Consider the following 22,431-nt stretch of genomic DNA (forward strand, 5'->3'; position numbering starts at 1 on the left):
AATAACAGTACTAAGAATACTGTAACTAAGGCTCAGTACTTACTAGGACTGGACTAACTCACCTCACTACACCCAATATTATTTTTGATAAAATGACATATTGAAAGCAATGCACTGAGATATTACTACTGTATCAAAAWCAATATTCATATAGAAAAACTTCTGTGCCTTTTTACAGTATTTTCTGAAAGCATACGATACATGACAAACAGTATCTAAGAATGATACAAGAAAATGCCTACAAACCTTTATATGATCCATCATAAGCTGCTTCTGTGCATATAGAAGGGAACAGTCTGGACACTTGAAAACAGACACCTTCTGGTTTTCAATGTGCTGATCAAAGTGGCGATAGAGTAAAGGTTGTAGAGTAAACACAGTGTCACACATAGAGCATTTATATATTATTCTAAAAACAGAAGTACAATAAATAATGTCAGTCGTGTTAATGATCTATTTGAAAGAATCATGTTAACTTTTTTCTCAGCAGAAATAAGATGTGACACGTTTAAGCAACCATTTCAGATTGTCTGAAAAACAGTTAAAATGAAACTAAATCAAAACATCCTCAAATTTCAAAATAAAGGAACAATCAAAAACCAGAACAAAATCATTAAACAGTGCAAACAAGAAGCCAGAAACCACCAGTATATGCCAGTTACATACACAAAGCCAACAACTGCTTAAGTTGCTGTGAAAGTGGAACATTTGGACAAACAATATAACTGTTTCAGGTGGCAAGGGCAGTATTTTGAAGGAGTTATTGATTTGATCATAATCAGTAACATACTTCAAGCTGAATTTATTTTCGGCAATACACATGGTTTTGAATTTCCTGAACGCCAAGTCTCAACTCTCTCTCTTAGCATCTGAAGCCGGAACTTCACCGGATGATAATTCCCTATTTCACAGTCGCAATCCTTTAAGAATCGGTCCATGTCTATCAGAGCAATGTAGAGGCACCACCAAACCCACAATTTCCTCTCTCAGAGCTTATACAGCTTTTGAAATTACCTACCTAAATCTCCCATTCTGATGGACAATATTCTAATAAAAATTGTAATAAAATGTATTTATGTTTTAGTAGCTGAGTAACTGGTGAAGCAAAGTGCTTTAGAAACAAATATGCTAATTAACAAAGAACTAGGTAAGTACTGGACACTAACAGCATAGTCCCTGCAAGTGAAAATGATACCAAATTTCTGTATCATAAAATCATAAGTAAGTTATTAAACAATCTGAAAATAGTTGTAATTTTAGCAGATCTTTGTCAAGTGTCTGACCAATAGATAAAAAACAGATTACAAGCAGAAAATTAGTCCTCTCACCTAAATGCCATAACAGCTACTATGTAACAATAGTTTGAAACTTACTTCATTTTTCTGAAGATTTTATAATGAAAAGTCGGTTTAAATTGTTCTAGGTAATAATTTACTCGATATTTTGCTTGTTGATTTTGCTTATCCGTACATTTGATTCTGTTAAGAATTACTTCACTGCCAATTAAAAGCAAGTATCAAGATTAGCCATTCAAACTGTAACTCTTTTATGTATTTGCTTGTAAACGGTAAATGACTGATTTTATTCTTTCAGAAACATCACAATTTTTTTTATAACTTGGAAAATGAGAGAAAGGAAATGACACAGGAAAGAGAAGTAAGAGAGAACATTGCCACAGATCATCAGACGAGAGGTAAGTCTAACCCAAGAGCCACCAGCTCAGGTAGTACTTCAGATAAAACGTAAGAAACCCAACTACAGGTGCTTCCTCCGCGGAAGCATTCCTCCTAATCCCATCAATTAGGTTGATCTCTGTCCTGAAGAATGCCTCGGTATTAAAAAAATAAATAAAAAAATCCTGCTTTGTTACAATACTGAACTTTCTCATTCTTCACCTAAGTACTCGAAATCCTCTCTATATCCCTCTAACCAGTTGTCTTCTAGGGCATGTTGTTCGAAAGAGCTCTGCAGACCACTGGGCCCTGGGCTTTGGGGTAACAAGGGGAACAGGGACGTTGCCTCAAGTTCCAGGCCGTTCAGCGTTTTCAAACATTTCAAATAATGGAAAACAGCACACTTACTCACATTAACCGTCAAAAATACTATTTTTGTGGTGTACGAAGCGTTCCTGTTACTCTGGTTACGTTTTCCTCTCCCTGCTTCTGACATGCGCTAGGGGCAATCCCTCACTTCCGCAGCATCCTCCTGCAGCTCGTGCAGCCCCGCAACACTTTGCTCACGCACGGCTTCTCAAACGTTACTCAGAGCAAAGATTTCAGCCCATCAACGTTATTACTGATGCACGTTCCCCTAGAACCCAAACTCCTTGGGTCACCGCCCGGGCTGAGCACAGACGGACATGGAGAGCGCGTCTCCTCCAGGCACAGCGCTACCTCCGGCACGCTCTGCGGGAAGCGCTGCTTAAACTCTAGGGGATAGAAAGAGCCAAAACACTCACTTTGCAATGGATCATTTCCCTTGGCCACCCAGCGCAACCACACACGCTCCACCAGCACCCTGGGCCCCCCTCAGCAAAGCAGCTGAAGGCAACTTAAAGCAGTGATTTTACTCACAGCTTTCTTCACTCCATCCAAGACAAGACAGGATTCCCTCTGAAAAGTACTCGATACAGTTCTGCAGCCAATCTGTAATGTCCCAAACTCATGAAAAACTGGAGGACTTTATTTCCACAGAGAGCTGCTATTAACTGCAAATATTCCCAAATTCTGCAGTACCAGATATTTTTATTTTGTGACTTAACTCTTGTCTCTCAGAATACTGTCTTACATCTCCATGACCAACTTTGTCCAAAAGTCGGGAAGCGGCAAAATTGATTAAAACTAACCAGTAAACTGGCACAAGACGATGTATCAAGACCTTGTCCTTGACAGGGTGATTTTCACCCTTCGGGTTCATTACTTGCACACCACCGGTAACAACCAGTATTCCAGACTTCTGGTACCTCTTGCTAAGCACCAGATCGCACGGCAAGGCTCTAAAAACAGATGAGCAAAACTACATCACTCCAAGTCAGCAAGCTCTAAAAAAAGACTGGCAGAATTCCAAATAATTCTTGGATTCTTTGATATATTTGATTGTTTATATTTTTATTAGAATCATATCTTGAAAATAAATTAGACTCATGAGAAATTAGAAAACCTGTTTTATCATCTGTGGTGGAACTAGACCGTGATCTCAGTTGGAACTATTTCAGGTCTGTAGTATATACATTTATTGTCACAGGCTTACATAATTTATCGAATAAACTATGGCATATTATTTGCCTCAGCTTCTTCTCATCGTATCTAAAGTAAATCAGTCCCTAAATGATCACATTGATCCCTGGCTAATGCAGCACTCATTATTGATAACAGCTGCCACCGACAGGAGAAGGTGAATTTGCTACAAAAAATTCTGACATCATTCAAAATTTATTGCAAGTAAAAATTTTATCTTTTTAAGAAACACCAAGTTCTGTATATTCCTATTTTCTATGCAAGCTACAAAGTCACTACTCTGCTTTCACAGAAGCACAAGAACCACCTGGTAGAGACCCAAGTTTCAGAGTTAGCTCTCTGAGAAGAAACTGTATTAATTTAAATATATACCAACATACCTAATAGCATGTGTTGTGGCTATAACGACTTCATTACAAAGTATTGCTTTCAACCACATCTGAAAGCGTGATTTTCAATGCTAAACACATGCAACTGAGTGTGCTGGTTTGCTTTGTAACTGCAGTAGTTGGTATTTAATGCGTAACAGCTGAAGGCCTGTCCGAAGTTTAAAGGCAGTCATGCTCACGCAGGACACAATTCACGGCAGCCTTGGTTCAACGCGCCGTTCAAGCGAGGCAGTCAGTGCCGCTGCGATCGCAGGACCCGGGCAACGAGGCTCCGCTCGCTAGCTGCTCGCTCCCCCTCCACAGCACGCGCCAGGACAGCCATGTACATTCCCCTTTTCACTTTTCAAAAATAGGGTTAATATACATTTACATATTATCTTAGAATAAATACACACATACTGCAGAGGGAGATACTTTCATATAACATTAAAGATGTTAAATGTTTTAAAGGCTTCTTCATTAGAGCATGGTACTTCTCCTCCCTATAATTTATTTCTCTAAAGAAATGGTACCTGTGGGATAATATACTGTGCACCAACAGTACAGCATAATCTGACTTCATAAACAAGAATTTCTCCAATATCCAAAAAAAGATCAGCCATGAAAAATATCTTAAAGTTGTTCCTAAGAACTTGCACTATTTACTTAAAAAAAAAAAAAAAAAAGTAAGCTCTGGTTTCCCATTAAAGCATTTTACGTATGCTACAGGAGAGAGCTTAAAGAGTTGAAAGAGAAGACAGTCATCCATTTCCATATATTAAAACAACCTAATTTCATCCCATAGAGATTCACTGCTCATAACTTCATTTTTTGTAAGGCTAATTGTTTACTATATCTATTTTGATAAACAACCATTTGTAATATAACTATAAATCATACTATTCCAGTAAATGCCAGGGGCACACAGCCATGTACCAGCGAGCCTAATTCTTGTAAACAAAAATTGTATGAACGATTAAACAGACCCTCAGGATTGGGCTGGCCCCAGCCCATTTATATGACAGAACTAATAAATCTTCCCCAGCTACCTTGATTTGCCCCTTGCACTGACACCTTACGTCCTGAGGCATCGCTGTGGCTTCCAGAAGATTATCTAGGTTACCAGGTTCTGGCTACCAGGTCCCATAGGCAGGGAGGAGTTGAAAAGCATTTGCTCATGGGGGTAAGCTTTAAAATTCATGTTTAAAAATGTGGCTTTAAACCTTCCTTTTTTACACCAAATGTGTATAAATCTCGAAGGCTTCACATTTTCAGCCATAAAAGGCTACTGTACACTTCTTGGATTTGCTTTAAAATTTTTACTTCAGAAAAATAACCATTCAGCTGAACTTATATAGTCATATCTGCAGTGTAATATATTTGCTTCTTTTCAATTATGAATTTGTTAACCTTTTAAAACATATGTTAGCCACATGCAACACGAAAGACAGGTAATACGATACAGACAAATCAGTAGTGGCAGATTCTTCAAATGTGAAAATAGTTCTCCAAATACAAATACAGAACACTACAGCAAATAAACCAGAATTTGAGATATGTCACAAACACTTGATGTCACTCAATCAATATAGTTTAGAGATATCCTCAGAAACCAACCGACACAAATAACATAAAATCATTTCCTTTTTAAGTTGCTACTGAGCAGCACAAATACATTTAGTTAATCCTGAGGAAAACCTCAGGTCCTGATACCTTGAAATATTAAATGGTGAAACAGCAGTCAGCGCAAGCATCCTGAGCGCTGGCAGTGACGCTGTGCTACCTACAGGCGCTTGGGAAAGGGAAGCAAGTAACTCCAAATAATGTGTAGACTGGGAAAAACATACTAGTCATTCTGCAAGAATTTAAGAGAGCATCTTGGTTAAAATGCTGAATTTGAAGAAAACCATCATGTCTTAAGAACAGCACTCAACTGCAAATTCTGTCTATAATTTACTACAATACAGTAATATTTCTTAAAATCTTTAGTCTTTTTATAAACAAATTTCCAGAAGTTCATGAAATAATGTAATTATAAGCACACCTATATGAAAAGGAAACTAATGCAAAATATTTAATACACAAAGTTGACCAGAAACTGTTCAAAAGATCCAAACACAAGTCAAGAAATCTTTTGCACTTCTCCTATGTGAAGTATCTTACACAACTGACTATTTTAATGTTTTGTTTTTTATCTGATGAAAATTGTGGAAACCTGAAACACATTTTAGATTAAATGTTGGTATTTCTGAGCCTACTATTGAAGATACCATCCTGAATTAAAAGAAGGTACCATTTGTCACCACTGAAAATGTTAATTTAGTATCAGAAACAGTAAGTTTGTTGCTATTTTGCTTTGATGCAGGTTTAAACATCCTAAAGAATGAAACTCCTGTTAATATGTTAGAAGAAACAGTGTTAAGCCAACTCTTTGTGAAATCTGATCTTACAATACATGGTTACCTTGTGTCTCTCGCCTGCCTCTCACTTTTTGGTAAAACGTACTAGCGTGTTCTGTGCACTTTGGAGAAACAAAATGAAGCTGAGTATTTGAGTATTTACTCCCAGTGCTGCATTCTCCAGCAGAGGAGAGATAAGACAGAAGAAAAAGGGCCTGGATTAGAAGGCAATGCGCTATAACTGATGAGATTTGAAGCCCGGTTTTCAGATGTATTTGCACCTGCAGCTCCCACTGACTCCAGCTGAGAATCTGGGCACTCAGCATTTTTTTAAACTCAGACCCTGAAGCTGAATTCCTAATTGCCATATGACTCTTTTACCTTCTTCAGTAAATTATTTACTGTGTTTATGCTTAAAGTCCTAATTGCAGAGTGGAAACAGTTAAGCCTTAACCCAGGCTGGAAGAGGTTTAATGGCAGGCACCTCACTTAATAACATACTAAAATTGTCTCTTCAAGTCATGAGAGTCTTGGGGAAGCAAAAACCTGGTCACCAGTCCCAAAACTTGTGGCTATCATTGAAGAAAAAAATAGCAGACAGAGGGAGAAGAACAGGTCCTGCAGGAAAGAAAACCACTGACAAGAAAGCAGCTACCTAACCCAAAGAAGGCTGCACGCAGGCAGAGCCCCCAACTCTGGAGAATTGCCTGAGGTCAGCCTGCAGAAAACACCCGGTACTTCTACAACCATCCACCACAAGCAAATACCCTAACGCCCGTGCACGGAAGGTACCGAAAGAACCACGTTTTTGGTACTCACCTAAGCAACTCTCTGTAAGTATGTAATAGAGGAAATCATTCTTTCCTACCTTTTCAACCAGATGTTATGAAAATCTCTACCTAAGTGCTGAGGAGTCTTAGCAGCTCCTTTTGGAATCACTTTATCTTAATTCACAGTAAAATGCAGCTGAGATAATTAGATTAAAAATAACAATGAGCAACACAGACCAGCAGCTTGCCTGAAATGTTTTTGTAATTACTGTTTTACTGTCTTGTAGTGCTGTGTTTAAAGAACTGTTATCACTATGTTCACGGAAACCTAACCTTTGCCAAATAAATTGCCAGCTAAAAACTCATGAATATACAACAGGTACCTCCACACATTACCAACAGGATGACAGCATGCACAGTATGTGACTTTCATGATCATAAATACAGGAGAGAATGCAATTTTACAAGTTATGAAAAGGCGGGCAAGTGCAGTAAAAGATTAATTTTGCTTACTTTGGTTCGCCTATCTTGATACCCGGGTGTTGTGTATAGGCGTGGGAATGTGTGCTGGGAGCAGATTTAAATGCCATGGGACAGATAGGACACTTATAAAAGACTTCACAGTGAGAACCTTGAATATGAGACTTGAGAGCCGCCACATCGGAGTACACGACATTGCAATGTACGCAGCTGCAAAAAGAGCGGAAAAGAGTCAGGTCAGCCTAGCAAAACACAGTATTAAAAGAAATGGAATCAGCACTGATTTTCAAGCAAGTGGAAGAGGTAAACCTATATATACAAATAGTGATAAAAACTATTTGAAAAAGTGATAAAACAACACTATTCTGTCAATTTTAAAGTACAGACAACGCAGTAAGAATCAATCACAGATTTGTATATCAAAAAGGAGGAGAAAAGAAGTTACCCGAAGATGATTTGAAATTTGAAGAGTACATTTCTATAGCATTACAACAAACAGATTAAAGGGTCAACAGAGGAATATTGTATTGATTTTAAAAGAACGCTTAAATCCTCTGCAGATTTGTAAAGAGATTTTACAAAATGCATTTTCATCACATGCAATGGATTGAGTAAAGTACACCATAGCAATTTAGAAACTACCACCAAAATGGAAAACCCGTAAGCAAAACATTCCTACCATTTCCCTTGCTTAGGTTTTATGAAAAGATACCGATAATGATTTTATGCACAAGTGATCAAATCAATGCTTGGATTAAAAAAAAACAGTAAATTTTAATTCAGGACAACTAAACTGGAGCGCTACAATCACATCAATATATCATACTGGATTTCTGAAAATATTTTTCAAAAACATACTTCTGCAATGTCGAAAATTTGTGACCTTTCCGCATCTATTCTAAAATAAAACAATTAAAAATTGAATTAATATTAGAACGTAGTAATTTCTATACACAATGGTCCCTTTTATGCCACCCATCTCCAGTGCTACATGCCACCAAAAAAGTCCAAAAATACACTGCAATACATTGCAATAAGCAATTACAAAATAATCTGTCAAATGAAAAAAATTCTTATTGAGCAATATTTTTCAGTAAGGGATTTACAGTTTAAAAGGCTTCTACCATTTTTGGCTTATATCATGGTAGTATTCTTGTTGTCATATAAACATCAAGTAATTTTTGATATTCTGTTTTAATGCCTTAATAATGGCAATAAAGCATGAAACCCAATTATATACTGCATACTTGAATCCTGTTTTCCTTTGTACAATGTATCACCTTTGATGTTTGTGAAATGTCATCCTCTTTTTTAAGCACTTAATTTACATTCTTAATACCATTATTTTATATGTACCTACACCCACACCCACACAACTACCTTGTGTCCACTTACCAGTACATCCTCTAAGGTAAATGGTTCTCACCTTTTTCAGATCTGTTAAAAATTTCTCTGCTTATACAGAGATGAATGTTTCTTTGTAGTGGTACAAAGCACGATCCTCTCGTTACAGTGAATCTTTATCAGTTCTACGCCTAATGTTCCACCTCAGGAGAGCTGGTTCTATCATCATCTCTCTCTCCCTTCCCCCAGAGTCCAAATCCCATCTGGATTTTATTCTCTAGTGACATTAAATAATAAATGATCCTCAGCATCCACCGTTGTGTATTAACACAGCTCTTAATGCCCACGCCTTCCTTTCTCGGACTGTTACAGCAGCTTTCTTGCTCCCAACTTGCAAGGATGCAGCTAAACTTAAGGTGGAATTTTTCAGCTGATTTAGTTCAAATAACTAGCTCGAACCACTGAAATCAAACTGGCCTCACACAGGTCCTTTGGAAAGGCAAGAAGGGTTAAGCTTTTTCTCAAAAGTATGCTCCACAGTGGTAAGAAAATGAGGAGGAGTCCAGGAAGTAAGAAAATAATTTTTCCAGATATTGCTTTTCTTTGCCTGTGCATTTCTGGTTTAGTTTCACCACATAAAGAAATTTTGACTTAGTGTGACATGAGATTTTTTTTAATAAATCTTGAAATTTTAGTAACACTATCATGATTCACAGTGCAAGGTTTACGAGTCTTTTGGTGTTACTGGTACAGGCCACAAGTCCCTGAAGAAGGTACTAGGTCCAAACCCAAGAGATGACACAAACTAGAAGGAAGGCGTGGTGGAACGGAGGTAACAGACACACAGGAAATTTAGGGCAATAAAGATTATTGCTTGAGAAAAGAACAAACAGAAGAATCCAAAGAAAACTGAAAGAGCTCAGAGTTGAATCCATGGCCTGATGCAATCTGAAAACAGATTGCCGGAGCAGCTGGCTTGGTGCAGTGAAGATGGTTTCTTCCCTTAGCAGAAGATTTCACATCCATCCTAGTAAACAAACTGCAGCTCCTTGAGGGGAAAAAAGTTGCCTACTGGTAGGATTTTAAATCACTCTGCTCCAGTCAGATAAGATGAAATGGGAGTGTTTGAGGAGCGCTGAGCGAAGCCCAGCTGTACAGGTTGCTCTTTTGGAGTTTTGCTGTGCTGCCATTCAGTGCCAGTAAAATTCTAAGATAAAACAGTCTTTCAAGCCTTCCAAAACTTAAAATGTCCATGAAATGCCTCCTACCCCCATTTTCGCAGGAAGCAGCCATTGGGGGAAATGCAAGAATAAAAGAGGAACTGATGAGTAACAATGAAGAACCAAAACAGCAGGAGGTTTGAATGAGAAAGGACAACGGTCAAGTGGTGTAAAGCTGAGGAATCTCGACTTCCAACAAGAAGAAGAGAGCAAAAAGATTTGCTTTAGCAATGCTAATAGAAGGTGCAATATACCCATCAGGATCTTGATAGTAAGTTCTAGCAATGCATATTGAAAATGACTGTTCTAGTAGAAAGAACAGCCTAAAATTCAATGGACAAAAAAAGTTTTTAAGAACCTAAAATTAGGACAATACATCTGAATTTTCTAGCTTAGAAACTGTTAAGTCCTGAATCTGACATTTTATGGCTGAGTGCGATTAGCTAATATTCTGATTCAGTAACTCACAAAAGCAGATGCCCAAAACAAAGCTGAATTCTAATGCAGTATTTATTCCAAAATTTGTAGTACTAATAGCACTGTTGCCATGACAACTTTAAACCAATGAAGCTGTATTCTACAAACAATGCTTATGAAAATGGGAAATTACTTTTGAAAGCATAAATTATATATAAATTGACAACGAAAGTAATCATTATACTGACCGAAAACCAACTCTTCGTGTATAATGCAGGCAGTTCTTAGTGACATGAGTCTGGAAGTGGACAGATCTGCAGATTGCTCCACATTCAGGACACGTGTATGGAGATTTATGCTGATGAATTCTCTGGTGTGATGCAAAACTGCACTGGTTAGGAAGCAGCATCTGGCAGATATTGCATGTCTTCTAAACGATAAACCAAAATAGATGAAACAAAAGGTTTGGTTCAGCTACATATAATTTCTTGTGTCAAGCACTGTAATATATTAAATAAAAGGTTAAATGTTATGCCTGTGACGTGAACCAAAAGAAGTAGACAAATTCTAAACGCAGGCTCTACTGACAAATCTTGCAGGACAGAGGTGGTATATCAGACATAATGGCGTTCTAGGCCCAGTTCCGATACAACGAAGCTCTTTCATGAACACTGGCTGTGAAAGATGCCATATGGTTAATATAAATTCTATTTAGGCCCCCCCATAAGATTACCTTAATAGTGTAAAATCCTACGTATAACCTGCAAATGGTTTTAACCATATGGTTTTAACTCGGTGCACCACAAGAAAAAAAAAGAGCAAACCCACCAAGTATACTATATTTACTTTCTTTGATCCTTGCCCCTGAGGAATTCTAATGATAATATCCATAAAACCAGTGAACTAGAATATTATCAGGCAGAAAGTGCATAGATAATATATTTCTCAGGCAAGAATACATCAAAACATTGTACATTTAAATAAAAATCATAGATACGTAAAAAAATTACAAAATTTTTCTTTGAAAGTGCATAAGTTATTTCCTAAACTATTCTTTTCTAGTATTTTGTTACACAAAAATAAAAAAAAAACTTCTACAACATGTTGATCATTTGCCAAATCAGACACATGGAAATTCTTAGGGTGCTTTGTGCCATTCCTGGGATGAAACGCAAATGATGCAACCCAGCTGTAAACACAGGCTTCAGTTCAGCGCACAGTTGCTTTCCATCACTGGAGGGCACAAAGAGACGAAGAGTACCTGTAGAACTGTTCCAGAAAATGTTTCATTTAGGGTAATGCATCTCTAAGATCGCTAAGCAGATAGGTGACATCCTGTATGGAGCTATGCTTCTGTTTAACTTTGATCATGGAAGCTGCTTCATTAATGGAAACAGTCAGTCTAAAAGTCAAGCACACATACAAGTCTTTGCAGAACAGGTCTTTAAGTCAACTTCATTTCATACTTATATTTCACTGTAGGGTTTTTTATTATTATTTATATATGGGAAACGGATTACAAAGAAAAAAGTAATATTAAAGGAGTAATCTAGGGCAAGACATGTAAGCCCCAAATCAATGCCTAAAATAAAAATCAAACCAGCAAATCTTATAGGTCCTAAACAATAAATCAAGATCATATAGAATTTTGGTGTTTTTCAGCCTTTTTTTTTTTTTAAATAAACTTAGAGGAGTTCATTTCCAATGAGAAATTAGAATGTCACTGGCTGAAAATAATTTGAGACTTTTTAAATCATTATTATTGCTTTTGGTTTGGACTTATGAATCTCTTCAGTGACTTACAAACATTTAAAAACAAAACTAAGGCTCCTTCATGACATGGGCATTTCTGAACATGAGATTTGCATATATTTAGAAATGTTATCCTTAAGAGTCCTGCACATGTAGTGAGAGGTACATTTTGCCAGAATACACAATGAAACAAAATCTCCAGAGTTGTATTATAAATGATTTACTGACCTACGTAGAAAGAAAACCTGAAATAAATAATTAGGACATAATGTTTTTTCTCATGTTAAAAAAGTTTCTTTGTTAAAGACGGGTACTTCACGAAAAGTTGCCTCCTTCCAATTTAGGCTACTCCTTTAAATCTCTTTTGAAAAGCAGTAAGATCCAAAGCACATAATACCAGTATAAAAACTACTGTTGTCAAAGAAATAGCGGTGTCACAAATAATAGATTTCATAGGAGTCTGGCTTACCAGTATTGCCAACTATGCCAGCACATGTCTACAAAAATTAATCTGTTCCCGTTTAATTAATAGGAGACAGATATTGACTCCAAAGGCAGAAAGAAAAAAACTTTACTAGTCACCATAAAAAAGGATTTTTTTTCCAAATAGAACACTGTTTAATAAAGACCTAAAATGAATTCTCAAACAGCTGAGCAATTTGAAAATATTGCTGATATTCTAAGAACTAGTGCATTTTTCTATTAGGATCTGTACACTTTTTTTTTCCCCTCAAAATATCTTGATCTAAATAATTTTTTGAGGTTGTATGCAAATACTCTCAAAAAACCCTGAATATTTTCAAGCAGAAATGAAACATGAAACATCTTGAGGTCACACATACTGAAGCAAGAAGTGTATTTTTATGCAGTTCACTTTTAATATTTCCTTTGTGATCACGATGGCCGGATGTGTTTGAACACAGCCTCCATCCAAGTATACGCCTCAGATGTCCTCACAACAGCAAGATGGTAAAATACAAAACATTAAAATAGAGAAGTTAAGCAAAGAAAATCTATCATCACTCAAATTCAGATTCAATATTAGCACTACAGGCAGCTTAAAAGATTAGTAGATAGCAGGGATGTATCTGCTACCTTGTGCGGAAGGCGTCGTCGGAGGGTCGTGATCTGCGGGGATTTTGAGCTATCACCCTGAGGAGAAACTTTGCGACCCGGTCCAAGCCTGAGATTGTGCTCAGACGCATAGAACTATTCACCTTGAAATGCCAAATATTTATCCTTAATTGACCAAACAACTATGGCCTGAACCACTGATTTATGACTTTCAACACTAAACAGACCTGGTTTGGGGTGTTAACTTTGTGCTCAGCACAGGCTTAAGGGCAAAAGCCCGACTAACCATAACTCCATTTAAAATGTGCTTACCACATTTATTTGGCTTCAGTACCATTGCCATCATTTATCTTTTGCCACCTATGAATTAATAAGCAGTAATACAGTACTGGAGAATCTGGAGTGTTCTTTGGTTACATAAGAAAATGACAAAACAGAACTTCTTACTCTAATAATAGAAATAGATGTTTTTTTCACAGTCCTTCCAAAGTAACCTTGACTCCAGCACTACAAAAGAAAACCTGGATGTGATGCCACAGAAAGGCCAAACACCATTCCAGCCCCAACTAAGGTTAACTCAGGTTCTGAAGTTGCGACAAGCAGTCTGCAAGATCCATCTCCCCTGGCAGTAACTCGGACTGACACAAATGAAATAAGGCTATTTGTTAAGGTCACAGCTTTGCTACTTTGACAAGTATAGTAAAATGTTTATTTGTAACCAATTACAGTAGAACATGAACAATCTACTGTGAAATCCTAAAATTCAGCACTTTTGCTTACCATTTTGGGCTTAACGTGGCATTAACGTCCAGTTCTCTCATTCCAACACATACCAAAATAAAACACAGTGAGTTTATGAAAATCATCACCTTCCTGCATTTAAAGTCAAAGTGCCAGAAAAAAGAGGGTTAGAAGAAAAAAAATAGTGGAGGTGGAAAACAAAGCTATACAAGAACTATGAGTATGAAGGGAAATGAGCTATGCAGGTTCCATGAGAGCTATACACTTATATCTGTAAATAAGACTAACATTAATTATCCCAGGTTCACTGCTTTTTTCCCCCTAAGAAGTAGGTGAGGGTTCAGCCAAGGAAACCTATCAGCGAGTGGTCCCAGTCCTTTTAATAAGACCATTAACACAAGTGAAATTATTTTGCAGTATTTGAGGATTCGTTATCATTATTTTTATGGTAGATAGTACAGAAAGGGAACAATTTTGTAGGGAACATCTTTCAACTGCTAGGGCTCTTTTACTGTTATTTTAAAGGAAACATTCTACCTTTACAACAAGAGCTTAAAAAGAAGAGAGTAACAGCTACTTATTGCTTAGACTCTGTGAAATCACAAAACTGTATGCAATTGCCATTTCAAGAGCAATTTGGTGGGCACTAAGAAGAATGGTAATCTCCAAATAACACCTACTATATTTTCTATTATTTGTCTGGAAAATAAAAAAAATTATCTTTTTCCTCCTTTCTCCCCAAATAAAGCCACCAATTTTATCCAACTTTCCTGTCTCCTTCCCCCCCAAATAATGATAGTTTTACAACAAAAAGCCAGTGTGAAGCACTAAGACAAGAGAAATCAAAGAAAGTATTTCTCTTACAAGCTGAGAGGTAACATATCAGGAAAAAATATTAAACTGTTTATTAATAAAATGCCTATCCAGAGTCTTTCTTCGGCAAGCACTATCCTCATAGCAATGCTTACGCTGACTGATGATGGGACAAAACGACAGCTTGGCAGGAAAGCAGGATGTATTGCTCTCACTAAAGCAACCGCTCAGTTAAACTGCTTCCGCGATGGGCATTTTGGTATAGCTATAACACTGCAGCAGGTAACATAACATAAAAAACAGCAGCACAAATGTGAAAACTGATTCTTGACATATGAAAAGGATGAAGGAAAAAATGTAATTCATTTTTCAAAGGATATTGCAGCAAAGGAGTTTCAGAACATTTAAAACTGTATTTATTAACAAGGCTTCTTTTAAAATGAAACAACATGAAAGTTGCTTCTTTTCCTCCAGCGCTTTGCAGCAACCTGGTGTTTTTTCTTTTTTTTCTTTTTAATCTGGAAATCTACGGCCGAATAAGGAGATATTAAGGCTTTGTGGACACCTCAACTCTTAAGAGACAGGAGGCATCCAATAAGAGATACAGACACGCTGCTAGTTAGTAGGCAATGCAGACTTTTTTCTGTACGCTCATAAACCTTCCTCCCTCAAACAGCAGGATCTGCGCGTCCATGCTTATCTTGCTACCTGCTTGCTGCTACGTTTTGACATTCTACGAAGCTCTCAGCTCCTTTCCCATCGTAAGCCACCAGAGCAAAGAGTATCTGAAAGGACATGCAGAGAGAGCAAAACCAGCAGCAACAGCTCAGAAGCACCACAAAGCGGCAGGAGGAAAGGGCCAAAGCTGTTTCTACACACCTGGTTAGTCTACCTATCCACACGGGGGGGTCACCGACAACACCCCCCCCCCCCCCCAAAAAAAAAGCTACTACAGCACTTTTTATCTTTGTGCTTCTCTGTTCAGTTTTGCTCATTTTGTCCTTACCTCATCCTCCCAGCCTGTTCTCACTGCATTTATCTGTCCCATCCACTTGCCCTGTCCTGCAAACTCTCTGCTTACAGACTGCCTTCTTAATCACTTGTTCTTACAGTGCTGAGCACGACAGGGCTTTCACAGGGACAACTGGATCTTATCGTAACACAAATGAAAATTACGGACCTATTATGAAAAAAAACCAAACAAACTAACACACACCAGGACAGGAGTTAGCTAGAAAAAACAATTCCTGAGTATTAAGCAACTCGGGTGTTGGTGCAGAATGTATTCATGGTCAGTCATCAGAAACTGTTTAAAACTGCAGTGAGATCTAAGGATGGAATATATTGTACTAACTTCTTTCTGACACAAAGCTTAAATAAACTGTCTTTCTGTAGGTGTATCTATAGAATTTCACAAACAGCAATTCGCTCACACGGCATTTCACTGAGAATCTGGGCTATTTCGGCCTAGAGCTGCTGGCCAACTAGTGAAGCAGGAGCTGAGGCAGAGGTACATAACGCACGGCCAGGATAATCAGGATTATTTCCACATTCAAATGTGTCTTTACACACATTCCTATCGGAGGTGGTGGGCACAATGTGCCTGCTTCAAGGCTCCACAGTAAGCCTAAAGTTTAGTAAAGACATCCTACAGGAAACCGTCTGCACTTCTGCTACCAATGGGCTTCCTCCTAAACTGCAGGAACCCTCTCCTGCTCCCTGCTGTGACATTTCCAAGGATATTCCCGGGACATTCCTCTCCTGACTGGTCTGAGCACGCTGGCAGGCTTTCAGCTGCCCACACAGTGAGAAGCTGCAACATCCAGCTCAACCGAATGCTTTGAAATACACTGGAATCCCGTTTAATTGGCACGCCCCAGTGGAAATCCACCTATACCATTTAATCAATGATCTCAACTCTTACAGGATTATAAAATACATTGCACACTGATTAATATTCATTTTTATTGAAAGACGTGTTTCTTTCAGATTAGGCAAGATACAAATGATTTTAAAATTCTTTATTAAAGTAAGTTTAACTCATAAGCAATCATAAGTGGAAAAGAAAGCCAAAACAAATAAACAAATGGTCACACAGCAAGAAACGCATGCTAGTGAACACCACTTTTCACTTCTGTTTAAGAAGGACCTGAAGAAAACAGCATGCATATCCTTTCAAGAGAGCCAGTGTGCCATTTATTCATTGCCTGGAGTCCCTGTCGCTACAAGAGAAATGCCTAGCTTATTTATGGTGATACGTAAAAATAATAAAAACTGAAGTCAAATCAAGAATGAATCACTTAAAAAACTATCATTCAGATTAAATAGGTGTGCTGTTAATGAGGGTGCCAATTAAGTGGATTCCACTGTATATTTAAATTCCAAAGCATAGAACAAATCATTAAAAATTCTTAGTAAAGACCATTACTAATTTCAATATCATAAAGTTCAGCTGTAAGAGCTGATGTTCAGTCTTAATTAAAAATATGCATCAGTGTAAATTTTAGACTTTAGGGCCTAAAAAAATTCTAAGAAAACTCTAATTTAAAAAATATTGACATTCACTATGTAAGTGCTTGCAAGACTTTTTGTGGTTTTAGTTTATATTTTTAATCGTGGAGGTTCAGACAATTAACATCTATACGAAAGTAAAAACATCCGAAGTCCCCTAGGCTTATAGATGAAACATTGGAATTTAAACATATGATACTCTACTTGTCCACTTGTGTCTGCAGCCTGCTGGAAATGTGTAGCAAGAGATGTCTCATCTTGGAAAACTTCATTACACTCCAAACACTTTAGACTATGTCTACAAAGTTTTGAAGGATCTTCGTCTAGCGGCATAGCTGGAATGATAGGTGTACTTGCTGGGGCCGATATTACTGTCCCAGTTATGCCAGACTGTATCTTTGCAACAGTATGTGTGCCAACTCCCACGGGGCTTTGAAGCAGAGAGGATGCAGCAGTATTGCTTGAAGGAGACGCTATCATTTGATCTGCTGGGACTGGTTTTAAAATCAAGTGGGAACACTGCATTACAACTCCTTTTTCCTTGTGTCCACGAGCATGGGAAAGGAGACTGCACTTATTGTAGAAAACTAAATTCTTCGTACAATGATTACACGTCACTTCAATTCGTACGCTCCTCCTGTCATAATGCTGGGTCAGGCTCTTCTCGAGAGCAAATGAGTCGCCGCACTCCAAACACTTGTAACCTCGCGTTGGCAACGTTATGCCAGCATTGGCAGGGGGACTGAGGTTTGGGATGTAAACCGGGACAGGATTGACACTACTCAGCACCTTGTTGAAGGCTTCCACTACAGAACTCTGTAGAGATGATACCACCTGGACTCGAGACACTTTTTTAGAAGGCTGAGTGGCTGCTGCAGAAATTATTGCCTGCTTTATTTGTTGCTGAGGTTTTGTTAGCACTTGGCGGAGTTCGGAGGTGGTTTGAGCACCTTGAGGCAGAAGATTAAGGTTGGCAAGATGGACTGTCTTTGGCACAAGTTTAGCACTGGCAAGGCTTGACGCTGGCACCACAACAGTCTGCTGCTGTATAGCATTGGCAGCTTTTATAATGGCGCTACTGGCACTCTGCACTGAAGCAGCAGATATTACAGTGGCTTTCACTGTAGTATTGTTAGCAAGCTTCAAATTAATAACTTGTGACCCTGCTGTTTTAACTGCTGAAACTGGGAGAAAGGCAGTAGCCACAGGTTTGATAGTGACCTGTTTTGGTGCAAGTTCTGCAGATGTAACTGCATTGGTGACAACTGCGGACTGGAGAGGAGCTCTAGGAGGGGAGGAAAGAACAGCAGCAGAAGTTGGTGAGGACAGGAGAGATGTCATGGAAGTCACCATAGAAGCAGTCTGCTCCAGCTTTTTACCAGAGTCCAAATCAACCTCTGGCAACACTCTAGTAACAGTCCTCTTGATCTCCCCAGAAGAAGTCTTGATGGTTTTTATACGAACTTTAGGAATTGCTGGTGTTGACCCTGCAGGAGAAGATGGAGACCCTTTGCTACTGTTTTCACTTGATACACTCCTGGGACTATCAGGTTGTTTGATAGATGGTTTTTTAGCACCATCAATGAGACTCTGAGATTCAGGTGATTTTTCAATAGCCCGGGGACTTTCATTCATGTCTTTTGGTAACGGAGAAGATTCTCCAGAATTAGACTGTAAATCCTTACTGGTATCTGTAGCTGCCTTTTTAGCACTCAGTGCTGCAATTGCAGCAATGCATGAAGAAAGCTTTGCTGATGACTTTGCTTTGGACTGTGAAATGCTAGCAAGATTTGTTTCACTTTTTTCAACACTCAGTTTTCCATCATGTACCCTGTTTTCAAGTAGCTTCTCAGAACTGTCTTTCAGCAATTTGTCCTCTACCTTTCGAGGTTTAAAAGGCTCATAGACACTTAAATTCACAGAGTTTGTCTCTGTCTCTCGTTTACCAACTTTATTTTTATCTATATTACTTGAAACTGGGATTCCAGATTTAATCAAGTTCTCTCCACCAAGTGTTTTTAGTTTCTCATATTCCTGCTGAGATACAGAACCTGTCAAGATATTTGCTCTGAAATTTCCACGCACCTCTTCTTTATCTGGAGGGTCATCTACCTCAATTTTTTCATCATCATCAAATTCTTCAGCACTTGAGATTGGACTAAACTGGTTGAAAGCTGAGTCTTTCAGGGTAGTCTCAGAAGCTGACCCATCGTCTTTAAGACACTTCCCTTCATCTTTACCGTAGCTATCAAGAGCTGATGATGTTAGAAAACCATTATGCAAGCCATTGCCTGTGGAATGGTGGCCATCCTTGTCCACTCCTTCAGAAGAATCAATAGTACGTACATTTTTCACAATGACACTCACACCAACATCAGATGATGATGGCGCATGAGAATCTTCATCTGCATGAGCATTTTGTTTTATGTGGCTTTCATGATCATCATGTCCAGACTCAATAGCTGCTTTTGGATCTACCATGTCTGGTATGTCAAAGGCTGCAAGAAGGTCATCAAAGTCTGGGGTCTTCATATCCCCCATGGTCATGTATTTGATTGTAAGCAAATCTGTAAAATAAGCAGAAAGTCATCATCTCAGTATTTAAAGCTTTAATACCATACTTTTATACAACATAAACTTATAAAACATAAACTTATGCAAATAGGTGTTAGTGCACTCTTCAATTCTGAAGTAACATTTTCAGAAACATACACTACAGAATAGCAGTTCAAATGCAAGTGTACAGTCAAATTACTACAGCAAGAGCTATAGTATCCACCAGCTTTCAGAGGCTGTATCTACACTATTCCTGACAGATGTCTCACCTGCTTTTGAAGACCTCCCATAATAGACTCTACAACCTCCAATGTAATTTATTCCAGTCCTTCACAATTTTCATCACTGTGTGTTTCTTGTTGCATAGTCTGAATCTTTCCTGATGCTGTCTGAATGAGCTACATGTTGTTCTCACCTGTCCTCTTTGCAACAGCACTTCAAGCCAAGACCATTATGTCCCTTCAGTCTTCTCTTTTTTAGGTTAAACAACACCAAGCCCTTAGGTTTTTCCTCACAGATAACACTTTCTGCATCTTATTCTTTTCGCCTTCCACTGGCCTCTATCATTTGCTCCCCCCCCCCCCGCAATTCCGAACCCAAACAGATAACTCAAACCTTACCAATGCCGTGTGAAAAGGAAAACTAACTGTGAGCATACTTTTAGTTTATAAATTCCACTATGATATTTGCCTTTTCCACAGACACTTCAATAACATGCAAAGGTGTGCTGGTGAATCTAGGTGAAACACTTGCAGAGATCTAAAAAAGAATCAGTTAGAGACAGCCCAGACAGACAATTTTCAATTCTCTTTCATAAACCTGCACAGGTATGATTTGTATTGTTGTGACAGAGCTGATTTTAACATATTTTGACTGTTCAGAATTTTTAAGGCCTTCAGTGTTCAATGTGAAAAGGTATTTAACCAATTAAATTTTCTTGTTAGAAAATGCCCATTTAGGGAACATGCTGTCTGCCTTCCTGCTTTGGAATCAGTACTGAAGGACTGAAAAACATTCCTATTATATAGCTCAACGTTTTGTCTCCAGTATCACTTAACACAGGACGGGCCATCGGAGAACCCCTGTGACTATCTGTGACAGTGCTCTCCAAGCTCCAAAATTTAGTTAAAATAATTGAGAAGCTACTACAACATACTCCATGGCAAAAGGTCTGTTGGAACCTACTTGTAAATGGAAATACATCCTACGACTTCAGTAGCTCACTTCCTCCTCCTCTTACCACATCATTTTGAGCTCTGGAGAGAAATTACTTGCTGACTGTTCAATTGAGCTGTAGCAACGCCACGAAAAACTAATCAAAACGCATACAGGTATGTTTAAATATGTATTTTATGCAAATTATCATCAACATGGACAACATTAGCTGTTCCACAGAAAGATGCAGTACATTACAATGGCATAATCCCTTCACTTGAGAAAAATCTGAAAAACTTACGTATGCATCAACACTGGCTACCTGGAAGCAATTATGGATTCTAACAAATTTCAGACAACTGAGGAAAAGTTCTCAAGGATGGGACAAGGATGTAGGAATACACAATGACATTTCATATAACAGCTTCTATGGCACAGGTTTGAAAATTGTTTACATGATCCACATAATGGTTGTGCTGCTTTGTTTAACATATTAATTCATTCTCATCACAGTATGTCTGCTAACATTCAAAAATACTTAAGACACACCAAGTCCTTCTGCAGAGCTGAACTCACAGTGTTAGTCTTGGAGAATATGAATACACCATTGCAACTGATGAATTTCCTCTCTTTAATTAACTCATAATTCCTTTACTCAATAGACAACATATAGTAAATGCTCATTATCAAGACTTCATTACTTTTGTAAAGCATATGATGTGCTGTAGAATATAAATCAATTACATCCATACTTATCAGACATAAGACTGTTTTGGAATGCTGATAATTCTGGTTTTATTGTGTATTTGGTTAATTATAAACTTTAAAAATTCATTTATTCAAAATAAAGCTTCTGGCTCTTGTGCATTTAAAACTGGTGATCGGGATAAAACGAACATAAAGATTTAAGGAGAGCGACTAGACAAGTAACCAATACAGCTCAATTCTTTCTAGTGTAATTAGAACACAACCCATTGTGTTCAGCACATAAAAGGGCAGCTGCCACCTTCTTATACCAAAGCACGATGATTAGCACACATATCCACAATGCTGGAGACCTGGATTTTATTCTATCCTCTGCCTGAAGGATTTCAGGTTTCTGAGAGAGGGCCATAATTACAAAGGCAATTTTCTAACAAATATGACATGTCACTGAAACAAAGGCAACAGTCAATATAGATGTGGTTTAGACATGCTAGGATTATTAATTCACTTCTGGACCATGTTAACAGTAAGACCAAAATACTACAGGAAGTTCAAAGAACATAAAAAACAAGAGCTCTGTGAACACAATAAACCTACCACAAACAAGAATCAAGACCTCACAAGATATGCAGAAATGGCCAGGATCAACAGGAACGCATAGCTGAAGATTTTTTCATTTTGCTCTTGACCATGCCTGCCAATTCAGTTAACATAAAATTAATGTTCTGGACAGAATTTTTCTGCATAAGGTTATATGCCTATATCCTCATATAAAACTCATTTTGATAATGATATAAAGGCTCATTTTTTGATTAAACTTTAACTTTTTAGCTTTGCAGTCACCCATCACAGTATTTAAAAATCTCCGGCTATCAAAAACGGAGGACACT

General features: G+C 38.0%; 1 protein-coding gene across 7 annotated transcripts in view; it reads right to left on the reverse strand.

Annotated features, from left to right (window-relative positions):
• Window positions 1-19,687, reverse strand: part of ZNF532 (zinc finger protein 532) — a 36,616-nt gene extending 16,929 nt beyond the window's left edge. For 3 of the 7 annotated variants that reach the window (XM_026070125.1, XM_026070123.1, XM_026070122.1), the window contains exon 1: window positions 17,330-19,672. In XM_026070125.1, the coding sequence (XP_025925910.1) occupies window positions 17,330-19,672 (2,343 nt within the window). Of the gene's footprint in view, window positions 1-246; window positions 410-7,286; window positions 7,464-10,482; window positions 10,665-17,329 lie in introns of all 7 variants that reach the window. The other 4 variants (XM_026070121.1, XM_026070120.1, XM_026070124.1 and 1 more) reach the window with 3 other exon arrangements.
• Between the last annotated feature and the right edge of the window lie 2,744 nt (window positions 19,688-22,431).

This window comes from Apteryx rowi, unplaced genomic scaffold (assembly GCF_003343035.1).
Source record: "Apteryx rowi isolate R43461 unplaced genomic scaffold, aptRow1 scaffold_304, whole genome shotgun sequence".
In the NCBI taxonomy this organism is placed as follows: Eukaryota; Metazoa; Chordata; class Aves; order Apterygiformes; family Apterygidae; genus Apteryx; species Apteryx rowi.